This window comes from Chaetura pelagica, unplaced genomic scaffold, assembly GCF_000747805.2.
Source record: "Chaetura pelagica isolate M959 unplaced genomic scaffold, ChaPel_1.0 scaffold10, whole genome shotgun sequence".
Lineage (NCBI taxonomy): Eukaryota > Metazoa > Chordata > Aves > Apodiformes > Apodidae > Chaetura > Chaetura pelagica.
The window spans coordinates 11,834,455-11,846,939 of NW_009952263.1; the positions used below are offsets into that span (position 1 = coordinate 11,834,455).

General features: G+C 37.8%; 1 protein-coding gene across 1 annotated transcript in view; it reads right to left on the reverse strand.

Annotated features, from left to right (window-relative positions):
- Nucleotides 1-4,455: 4,455 nt before the first annotated feature.
- Nucleotides 4,456-12,485, reverse strand: part of FAM221A (family with sequence similarity 221, member A) — a 10,802-nt gene continuing 2,772 nt past the window's right edge. Inside the window, exons 2-8 of the mRNA XM_010007649.1 lie at nt 11,810-11,993; nt 11,158-11,331; nt 10,459-10,649; nt 7,991-8,197; nt 7,073-7,183; nt 6,306-6,394; nt 4,456-4,518 (exon numbers count right to left, since the gene is read on the reverse strand). Of these exons, the coding sequence (XP_010005951.1) occupies nt 4,456-4,518; nt 6,306-6,394; nt 7,073-7,183; nt 7,991-8,197; nt 10,459-10,649; nt 11,158-11,331; nt 11,810-11,993 (1,019 nt within the window). The remainder of the gene's footprint in view (nt 4,519-6,305; nt 6,395-7,072; nt 7,184-7,990; nt 8,198-10,458; nt 10,650-11,157; nt 11,332-11,809; nt 11,994-12,485) is intronic.

Consider the following 12,485-nt stretch of genomic DNA (forward strand, 5'->3'; position numbering starts at 1 on the left):
CCTGCCCCTTCCCTGCCTTCCCTGCCCTGCCCTGCTCTGCCTGCCCTGCCTGCCCTGTCCCAGCCTGGCACTGCCCCACCTCACCTCCCACAGCAGCCACAGCCGGTGTGAGGGCAACGCATGCTCTGGAAATCTGGTGGGCACCAGGCTCTTCCTGCCAGGCCTTAGCGTGGGCCCAGGTGCGGCTGCACCTGCACGGAAGGGTGGCAGTCACTGCATGCTGGTCTTGCAGCTGGGACACGCTAGAGCAGCATTACAGGAGCTGGAAGGAGCCTACAAGAAAGCTAGGGAGGGATGTTTTGTAAGTGCGCAAGACAAGGGATAATGGTTTTAAACTGGAAGAGGGTAGATTTAGGATAGACATTAGGAAGAAACCCTTAACTGTGAAGGTGGTGAGACGCTGGAACAGGTTGCCCAGGGAAGATATGGATGCCCCATCTCTGGAAGTATTAAAGGCCAGGTGGGATGGAGCTTTGAGCAACCTGGTCTAGTGGGAGTTGTTCCTGCTTGTGGCAGGGGGGTTGGAACTAGATGATCTTTAAAGTGCCTTCCAACCCAGACCACTCCATGATGACCTGATAGGGTTTTGAATCGCAAAGGAGGCAGCAGCAGGGAGGCTCCTGTGTTGACAGCCAGCCTCAACATACCCTTAAAATGTGCTCATCTGTTCCTTGTGTGTCATGTGTCGGTGCTCATCTTCTTGTGTCTTGTACAGTGATTTGCCATTTTCCTGTCTTATTTGAGCCTGGGACTAACTTAGGGAGGCAACAGAAGGAGTGCAGGGGCTTAGTGCCCAGACAGGGCTGACAGCAAAGGTACAGTGAATGTAAAGTTAGAGATAAAACCAATGTAAAGCAAATAGCTATTTACTCTGCCAGAAGGCAAGTGCTCAGGGCAGGCTTCTAGACAAAAGTAAGGAAAAAAAAAAACCCAAATATGTCTTTTAGACTGCAAAAATTTGTTGTTGCTTTCAATTACATTTGTGCTAAGAAAAAATACTATCACTACCTGCAAAGCTGTCTCTTAGGCCACATGGCTAGAACAAAACTACTGCTATGAGACTCCAGGGCCATACTGACACAAGACCGGCAAATCATTTAATATGCACGACATGCTATAAGGCTCTAACAACTTGGCAAAGTAATCCTGCACAAATGCAGTCACTGGCTGTGAATTCACACATTGCATTGCACTTCTTCCCAAATCTGAGACATGTTTTCTATGGAGTATCAGAGAAGCACAGAAGGGGAAGGAGCCCCTTGACCTCTGCTTAAGATCACTGACCAGTCTCTCCGCAATCATAAATAACCAAGGTACATCTAAGCCTTTTCATAGGATAATTCAAATGAGGGGAAAATGCTATTCTACACTCTAGGAGTGTTATAATAATGGCAAAATACTGAGTTCAAAGCCAGCTATTTAAAAAATGAAACATACTTAAGCATTGTGTAAGATCTTCACAGTTAGGTTTTACCAGCTGAGAGCATGCAGTGGCTGACAAGAAACCATCTCCCTCATGTAAGATCAGTCAGAAATGGTTAATGTATCTATCTGAATGAAAGATATACACCCACAAATAAAACAAACAGATGAACCCATAACTTATCTGTCCCGTGAGATTAGGTTCAAAGTTCATGCTCTCAGGAAAAGAAACCCTCACCCAGTACATGTTAAACTGAGTTCTATTTGATAGCCACTGTCAATGGCAAATATACAAGCATTTGTTCTCAGCTTTTACCTTTACAAAGATTTTCTTAATAGAAAAAAATAATTTTTCAGTACAACTGAAGGTTGCAATTTTGATCCTATAAAATGATGATATTTTTTTTCTTTTAGTAAAAATTTAATTCCATTTAAGTGCAAATTTCACTTAAGATATGACATTGGTGTCCAGTTTTCACAGCCAGCAACACTATGACATACATTTTACCTGTTTTTTCATGTAAAGATAGGAAAAAACTCTGCAAAAAAGTACTACAAGAGTACAAAGTACAAAAAAGTACTACAAAAAGAGTACTACAAGTACGACAAGAAGTCAAAAGTACACCTTCTAGTAAGGAAAGCTAATTCCTTTTACATGGATGTCACCAACATGGATGAAAAGTGGTCAGAACTCCTACACAATATTGAACACAAATTATATTTTTAATATCCTAATCTTCCAATTAAATATCCTGAAATAAATGTAATAAGTGTAATAAGTAAATTTAAGTGGAAATTTTAAATATGTTTAAGCACAGACAATTATTTATTTATTTTACTTTTGTAAATCCGGTTCATGATGATGAAAGTACAGATTAGTAAGACTGAATTTGGCAAATACTTAAAACTGACAGGTATTTTAAACTCAAAATGTTAATAAAAGCACAATACACTATTTCCTAAAAGTAAAATGTTATTTTATCATATAAAATGAAATAAAAAATTCAAGGCTTTTGTAACTACTAGAACCTCTGTCTATAGCAATATTTTGCTGTGGGAAACCTCATCTCTGAAATACACGTACATTTATGGAACTGCATTCCCTAATGGATATAGCCACAGGGACAAATATGAAAGTAGAATGAACATCCACTATTAAACTTGTAATTATTTATCTGAAAACTAAATAAAAATGTCTTCAATATTTTTATATACCATTTGTTTACCAATGTTATTTACATTTGTTTCTTGTAATTCTATTGTGAAATCCCCTCTTACTTACAAGACTGAGTATTGGTAGAAATGGTAGGACCAGAAGAGGGAGCTCAAATTAATATTTTTATTTCAGTTAAAGCAGTGTGTTACAGTGCAGAATTTAAAGGTAAAGCTACTTTATAAACATTCATTAGACACTTTGATATACTGTGCATTTAAATTAAAGTAATAGATCAACCTCTCTGACTAGCATCTGTAGTAATGGCAGTATGGCTTAGAGCTAAGGTAAATGGCCTTTTTTAATCCTTTAATTTGGGCAACTGAGCATTCCATTTGCTTCTCAGATTCCAGCTGCCTCCATCAGTCACTGTATGACCTGCATGCACTCCCAAGAACTCTCCTTCCCTCCCACAGCTCATACCTGAACAAAAAAGCAAGTTGCCCTGCATCAAATGCATTCAGTGTCACCTCTCTTCCTCTGCCAATCAGGCACATAAAGGCATCAGGCACATACAGGCATTCTCCCCACAGATAATCAGAGCATTTCAAGCTTCTCCCAACTCTTGCTATCAAGTCTCAGTATGTGCATACCACCTGGAAAGTCTTTAGTCCAAGAGACATCTTCAAGTATTTTTAAGGACAAACCGACTTACACCTCTGTTTTCAAAGAAGAAAAAGTTCAGGCTCTGCTTTTGTCTCCTAATTGCAGCCTCTGCCAGTTATTCTGTACCACGTTCTTGCTGTGCTGCTTCCCAGATTTAAACCACCACACAAAGTTACCAAATTTTAAATTTTCCTGTCACCTATCTCTAACACAACATATGCTGCCACAGCTATGAATATGGACAAAGAAGACAAGGGCAGAACATCTCCCTTCTTGAGGGATTCAGTCTGTGTTGTATTAGACATGAGGAAAGACTATCTGTTGGGAAAATAACTTCATCTCAAGCACTATATAATTATTTGTTTACATGCAATAAATAGCATATCCATTCCCACTTCATGTGGTCAAAAGTTCAGTGTAATGGAGTTGTTATGGGCAGTGTCAGACAAAAAGAATCAGAAGAATAGTACCATTATGGGGTAAAGTATACAAGCAGGATCCTTTCAAGTAGCTAGCAAATATGTATGGAGATGGGTTTACATGCATTCAGAACTTTGCATGTAACAAATATTTGTATGTTGGCAAGAACAGAGTCTAGAAAAGTGAGAGAAGGGTATGTTTGAATTTTATATAAGGGCAATGAAACAAATAGAAAGAAAAATAACACATTTAAATAAAATATTAACGTCAATATTAACAAATAGTTTAAAAAAAAACAAACCAAAAATAATAATAACATAACTAAATTGTTATTATTTTAACAAATCCCACCAGATAAAAATCCACTAGCAAGATGAGTTCTAAGGACTCTACAGATAAAGTGCATAAAAATCTAAGAATATTTAATATATTTTCTTTGTCCTACTACAGTGTAATGCTTAAATGCATGCTTATTCTCTGAGATCTTTAATAACAGTTTTTTTTAATCTCTAATTCTTACTTTCCATTCTCAAAGGGGTATCTGTGTAACAATTCTGGACATTAAAGATGCATTGATTAACATACCAATTTTATTACAAGATAATTAAATTTAATTTCAGCAATAGACCAAAACAGCAGATGAAAGAAATGAAAAAATACAAGTATGCAGGTAGGCATAACAAAAAATACAATTACAACAATTACAAAAAACACAACAATTACAACAATTAACAAAAAATACAACAATACAACAATTAACACAGGGCCATATAATAAATACTTCTTTATTAATATCATGGGTTCTTTGATGGCGCCGGACTCTTCTCTTTCCGTTTAGCAGCCTTTTCCTTTTTCAGCTGTAACAAGGAAAGACACCAACAGTGATCCAAGCATTAATTTTCAGGTTGGCTAGTAATGCAATATTAAATCTCTACATCCACTCATAAATTTACCAGGATGATACATGCAACGGAGAGAGAGAGCTCATTGTTAGCCCAACCTAGCACTGGTTACTTGTGCATCACAGGACAAAGGAGCCCTTCCATAGCTCTGCAGCTCCTCCACTATTTAAACCAGGGATGCCTTTATCTCTGATAATGGCAATCTAGGTATTTATGTATCCCTCAAGACAAAAGTGCTTCACAACGTTCCCAGTTTTATCTTTATGTCAATGAAAGGTAAAGAAGTTTTATTACAGATGTGTAACAGGCACAGTTAGACTAACCATCAAGCACAAAATCAAATAGGAAGTTTGTTGCTGAGGTAGATGCTAAGCCTCCACCTCATTGTCTCCTCAGTGACCCACAAGGTCACCTCTTCCTCGCCTAAGATTTTTCTACACAGTATGCTCTTATAGCATGATATGATTTACCAACACATATACTGTAACTCTGCCATGTTGTAGGAAGACAATTAATCCAAATAAATTTGATTTGTTGTTTTTAGAAGGAACAGTTGTTCTCAAGTATTGTTAAATTAATGAATTAAACTCTGTTTAGAAAATGAGAGAAAAGGGATGCATAGATTTTTGCATCTCATCTAACCTAAGATACTATGTCATTATCAAAAATACAAGGAAAAATAAAGTAGAATTTTAACTTTTTTGCCAATGAAATAATGTCAAAAGGAAGCAAGGCCCCAGTCCCGATTTGGATGTCTACAAATGAGCACACTGCTAAACAATCCTATTGTTGGCCTACTCAGGAACTACTTTTAAAACATTTTTTCCATATTTGGCATCTTGAGATTTGCATCTGAAATTCCTACTGTCTTTTGCAAAGAAAATCAAATCCTGGGAGGAGAAAGAAACAGCAATTTGGATTTGACAGTAACATGCTTTCTCCTCTATTTACTACACTGCACGACACTACACTACACTTACTAGACATATTGTATTTGTAACATCTTACCATTTTTTGTGATGATTTCCAAAACAAAGAAAATTATTTAAAATTTTAAAAAGCTGTAACAGCTTTCTCATTAACAAACACCTTGGAGCAAGCAGTGAGCATGAACCGTATTTAAGATTTTAAAAGTATGTAACGTTGCCTTACAAAAGAATTCATAAACAGTCAAGACATAAGTCCAGCAAAGGGTGGAGCTAAGGAGCTAATGTTGGGAAACAGTAAGTACTTAAGCATCTAAGTAACCTACACCACAGGGCATTTCAATTTCCAGTACAGTCAGTGGGGTAGAGGAGGCACCTCTAAGGGGGTGATTCAGATCATCTAAGAAAGATGCACCAGATTTAGCCCAACTACACAGACATTTTGTAAGGGAAAAGAACATGCATTTTTATAAATGAGGTAGCGAACACACATTCCTGAATGTGACAAATTACTTTCTATGAGGCTGCTTTGCTGTTTCTTTTTGTCACATAGCAAAATATTTTAGTGTTCTGTAATGGAGAGTTACCTCAATAAAACTTTGTCCAGTTAATGTTAGTACCATCCCAGACATGACTGACCTATGAAATCTTGCAATAGTTCATAGTTGTATTTAAAACTTTGAGAAGATACTGTTTTCTCAGGAAAAGAACAAATTATATAATGCATTTATATGCCACATAAATTATACATTTATCTTTTTTAAACATCCCCTTGTGAAAATATATTTGAATTAAGTAATAAATGTAGTAACTTGCCCGTTCTTGATAACGTTTTTCAAAGTAAGCCATGTCATCATCTTCTGAATGCTTTCCCTGAGAAATTTGCCTTGTGGCACTAGAACTACCTGAAGAAAGAAAAAAAAAAAAAAAACACACCTTTTTTTAATATATGATACTAGCTATTCTGTAAGTTAAGTTTTACATTTGGCAAACCACATTTTATATGAGAATTCACCTTTATAGGCAAGTAACAAATCCTAGCAACTGGGACCAAAGAGTAACCTCTCTAGTCTAGCCTAGCAGCTATTGTAAGTAGTCCAGGACAATTTTAACAGTTACATTAATTGCTAAATTCTTGTACTGGAAAAGGGACATAAAGTAAGCATAGCCAATTCGTAACTCCATGCAGAGAAGACTTTCTGGCAGAGGCAATTTCACAGGATTGTGCTGAATATGTACGATTCATTCAGATACGCTGAGATTCTAGTAGGAATTAAAAATTCAAATAACTCATCCAGTGAATGAGTGACACGATTAATGGAGAAGAAACCAAACACTAGAAAAACATCACTAAAGTCAAAAAGTACCTCATGACCAAACATAACAAGCAGTAGCAAAACAGTTACTCTACACACTTCAAGCACATTAATGTTGTACTAACTTATAACATAACAAGGGCTCAATATTAATTTTAATTTTTAAATTTTATTTTAGCCCTAAGCCTCCTCCAAGTCATAAATAAAACAAATTAAATGTATATCATATACTTCTTGTAAAACAGTATTATCTTACTAATGCAGCACCTGCTATCTGTGAGGTGGTTTGAGCAGAACTAGAAGGTCCCTGAAAAGCTTTTAGAAATGGATGATCCATGCTGGTAACAGGGGCTTCTAAAAGTTCAGCTGAAGGAGCCCCTGTTAGAAAACAAGTTGAATGAAAATAAATATTAACTTCTTGAGATATACTAAGAATATATACAATCAGTCAAACCAAGGTTACAGATTAGTATCTACAACACTCAGTGCAGGCTATATGAACTTGAGTTTACAAAAGCAAAAAAGGCTTCAAAATAAATTAAAATCTTTGTTTCTTCAATTACTACAGCTATGCTATTGTTTCTAAACTTCAGACCAATCCAGGAAAGAATTTTAAAAAATAAATACTAAGTATGTGGCAATAATAAATTAAACACCATTTCAGGACAAAATGAGTCTGTTACTAAAAGAGACAAAATCACAGAGCAGCAGAGATATCGAGGCCAACTAATATGCCTGTCAAAAACAAAGTTCTACAAAGGACCTCTTTTTTTTATATGCTGAAGAGCTGTTAACATTTGAGTTTGGGGAAAACATGCTGTAATTGTATAACTAAGAAATACTCAGGCAAATTAGGTTAAAGATTAACAAAAACATAACTCTGTATTAAGCGAAAAACGGAAGTTACAGAGTTCTTTCTAAAATATATTCTCCACTTCAACCAGAAGCCACTGGGCTGAACACCAGAATTATTGATAAATTTTTTACCAATACACTACAGGAAGTTGGACAAGATGGTCATAGTGGTCCCTTCACACCTACGGACTGCTGGAAAAAAAATTGTCTTAAGCCCAACTCTTTTTGATCCAGCTTGCCTTCAGACTTAGAAAGTCTATGCTGAATTACTACTTTTCAAAACTACTCAGTTGGAGAATTAAAATTTCATCTCGGGTCAGCTGCACTTACCTATTCCACTGTCATCAAGTCTCATGTAGCCTTCTGCTAGTGAACTAAAACCAGTCAGTCCTCCCATAGCAGCATAAGGAACATCCTGCCCCACAGGCTTTCCTTGGGCTAAGCGCTCTTGTTTAGTTTCCACGACTGTTTCATGAGCGTATGTTGGCTGCCCACATGCACAGGTAAAGCAACTATGAAAGCCCGAACACTTGGAACCTAATTAATAAATAAATAAGTATAATGAGTGACACGATAATAGAGTTTATACTTCACTACAGGAAAACCAGTGTTGCCCTAAACTAATCATGTCAAAAACTTGCAGTTCCTTCACTGCAAAACCATCTAGCTATGGTTTCTATTTGGAAGAATGTATGTGATTTGAGGCAAAGCAATTGAATGTCTTTGCTGAAATCTTTTATAGCATCATGGTATGAAAATGCTGCATAAAACAGGGAAAAGGATGAACGTGGAATTTGGCTCATAGGGTTCATCCAGTCTCAGGGTCTCATTCAGACAAGTTTTTAGTACCTTGAAGGATGGGGATTCCACCTCTCTGAGCAGCCTGGACCAATGTTGGTCTTTTCAGGGAGCAGATATTTATTTCCTAATATCTAATTGGATTTCCTGTGTTGCAACTTGTGTCCATTGACATTAGTAACCCCCTTCTCTACCCCTCCCCTGATGAAAAATAAAGAGAGAAAAAAATTCTGTCACTGAGTAAAGGCAGCAGCCTGCCAGCATCTTGGCAGTATTATCTCCAAAGGTGTACAGCACGTGTCAATGTTGCACGGCCACAAAACTTCAAATCACAATTTATTATACAAACCACAATTTAAATGTATTTTTAAATTAACAAAATTATCCACATAGCAAACAGAGGCTGCAGCAACAGGAAAGAAGGATCTATGTAAGAGTACCACGAGACAGACTTTCAGCGTGGTTTTAAGCTTACACAGCCACAGGACGTAACTGAAATAAAATAGTTATACCAATACTTATACAAATGATATGTGACATTCAGAAACAGAGAGTGAAGCGATACACCTGCCCTAGCCACAGCTGAGACTGTCATCAAAGCTCAGCTGGACCAATGATGTGAATGAGAAACTGAGGAACTGATTTTGCAAATGTTTCATTATGCAAATCACCCTGCTTCCAACTCCCAGTTACAGTTCATTTTGCAGAGCAAAAAGAAAGTTTTTAGAGTTTTGGGTAAAATGTTCAAGGATCACACTAGTGGACATGTTAAAGGCTTTTTTCTTTCATTGTGGCTGGGCACTCCTCAATAACAGAGCTCTTAACTCTGTGCTTGGATACAGAATGAAGTATATAAAGTACACCAGCAATATTTTTTCAATTATAAAGAGATTACATATCTAATTTATCTATCATATTAGATTCATACAGCACTAGTCTTGACTAATACTGGTACATTAAAACAACACAAGTTCAAAATAGAAGCAAGTCTTGGCATTTCCCTCTGCAGTCTTTGAAGCCCTCGTGTCAGGTATTTTTGAGAAACACTAAAAAAAGTGCATAATGTAAATTATTATTAAAAACAGTGTGTTCAAAGGATTCAGTCTGGATCATCCAATTGCATATTTAAGATGTTCGCATTACTTGGAGCTAATTCTTGAAAGGCTGTCATATAAATGTTTTACATTTTATTCTGTGCGATACTATTCTCACCCAGCAAAAGCTTTTTATGGTTTTTCCTGTGCAAATGAGACAGACTTCATGAGAGACATTTACTAACAGTACAGAACTCTTAACAAAAAAAAATCTTCAGCTTATGTAATTTGAGGTTTCAAACTAAAACATCTTTATGCATTATGTAGTTTCTATGGTTAATAATTACTACTGTTGCATTACAATAACTTCAAACAAATGAAGCAAAAAGCTTCCTCGTAATGCCTTCTCAAACCTTTTGCTTGAAACTCCATTCCCATTTGCATTTCTGGACTCACAATCTGTGTGCTCAGGAACTGCTTTGTTCAGAGTGCCAACAATAGTACTATTTGGGAACAGAGCGTTACCTCCGATTGAGTTGAGAAAAGATAAAAAAATACATTAACATTCAACCAGGCTATAGTGGAACAGAGATCAACACTTCTCTCTGTCAGACTACCAAGTTCAAGTAGGAAAGTCACGTGCATGCAGCAGTGGAAGTGACAAACTGCAAATGGGGTGATTTCATACTGCCTAACGTTGGGTGGCTGTCTCCATATGTACCTAACTGAATCATCCAGAAGCTTACGCTCCCTCACAGAACTTGGGGAAGTGAAGGACGCTGTTCTAAACCCTCCTGTGCAAAAGGCAGTTTCTTCCTTCCCATTTCCCATCCTTCTGCAAGGACCAAAATACACGAGAGAAAAGTACAGCACATACCTAGTATTCTGGGAGGAATATAGATCCCTAACATGCTGTTCCTGTTAAGTTTCCTAGCAAAGAATGGTGCGAGACCAGCAGTAACTTACAAGAGTTACATGAAAACCCAGGTGCCGCGCTGTGCTGATCAGCAAAGTGTTTGCATCTGCAACGGATGGGCTGTGTGCCATTCAGAGGGACATAGTGAAAGGACTGGCATGGGCATCGGCTCACTCTACAAGGCACACAAATAGGACGGTCTTCAGGAATCACTTCATAGTCCGTTTTGTGTTGTTTATACCTAAACCAGGCAAAAATAATAACTTTTATAACTTTGTTAGTGTTCATCAGCAAACTAACTGAAAAGCTTAAAATTAATAGAATCATAACATAGCTTAGGTTGGAAGGGACCTAAAGATCATCTAGTTCCAACTCCCCCTGCATTCTTACAAGTTCTGTTTTAAAGTATCTTTAATTACATTAAATGAAGTTAATTGTTAATTTTCAATTAAAATATTAATTCATTACATAAATACCACAAATCCTTATGTTTCATTTTTACAGCCCTATCAGAATCAATCTGATCTACTTATGCCTTAAAGTTGAATTTACTGAAGACTAAAAAATCATGTTGGTTTCAGAAAATGTATTGAGATTTAGATTTAAAAGCAGTTATTATTTAAAACCTAATTTTCTCAACCAAATTTTAACCCAGGCCTTAAATTAACTTGCCTGTGCTGCAATGGATCTGAAAAGATTTTATGTTTTCCTAAAAATAGAACAGTTCACAAAAAGGAAGAACTTCCTACCGGTGAGTACAAAAGCACAGTGTCTCTGGTCCCACAAGCTTACAGTCCATGCCAACTGGTGATCTCCAGCTCACATACAACCTGTTCTTCAACCGAATTGGCAACACTTTTCTTTTGTACTCTTCGTATTCCTCAGGGGTAAAGAGCTTTCCTCCATCATCATCACCTACAATTCTGTAAGCATGTCATAAAAAAACCATAAGAAAAGGAAGACAAGAAAAGTAGAGTTCTCAAGATATTTTTTTCAAATAATACATGGCAACACTTTTGCTGTAAATGCAAAAAAACCTTGTATTTCATAATACTGTTTCAGTGATATACATTCTAATAGAATGATAGCTGAATTTTAGAGCAATTTTGTGAATGATGGTCTTTTTAAAAAATTTGCTCTGACAGACTGAGAGCCAGGGTTGTAAGAGAGAAGGAAAAAAAAACTGAGCAAAATACCAAGGTCCTTCTCATACGGCAGAAAAAGCAAAGGGCATCAAAAGTTGTGTAATAAGCCAGCTCTGCCTCAGACTTCTTGAATGACCTCAGGCAAGTCACCTCATCCATCTACACCCAACTGCACTGCAGACCTGCTTGTATCAGGTTATCCCACCTTTGTCTGTCCGAGACTATTCATAACCACACTGCCATCAAAGTAACCAACAGTACATCCAAGCTGTCTTCCCCTTTGCAAGAAGACGACTCCAGTTTCTGTGCATCAAGGTGATGGCTGCTGTATCCCACACCTCCCACAGGCCCGTTTGTTCCAGCTATCCCTGTGTTCAAATTCCAAGTCACAATAGCTGGAGCTCCAGAGCAGCACCCAAATGCCACATTTCTTGAAGCAACTTAGGACAGCAAGTAAAAGCTGCAAAATACAGTTTAGACTTAATTGCAGCATTTGTATTAATGTCTGGAAATAGTTATGATTTGTTGGGTGTGCTAAGACATTCTGAGTAAGGGATTCTTTGCCAAACGTTCTGTGGGTTTGCACATTGCAGAGCACCAGAACAAGGTGCCAACACCTTACTTAACGTGCCTGCCAGCCCAGCCAACACCCGCTGCACCCGCGGTAACTGCTGACACAGGAAACACCCCCGCGCCTCCAGGTTCTACTCCAGGTTTCCCTGAGCTAAGTTAAGACCACGTTTCAGTGCAGTGACTTGGAGCGTTTGCTTATTTCTGCTCAAGAACAACCCCTTCGAGAGAAGCCACGAGCGAAGACACGTTAGGAGCGGACGGGCAGGCGTCTCCAGGCTGCGCTTCCCGAGGGAGCGGCGCGGGGGGCACAGACCCCGGCCTGCGGGGCGCGGCTCCGCTGCGGGCGGGCAGGGCCTACA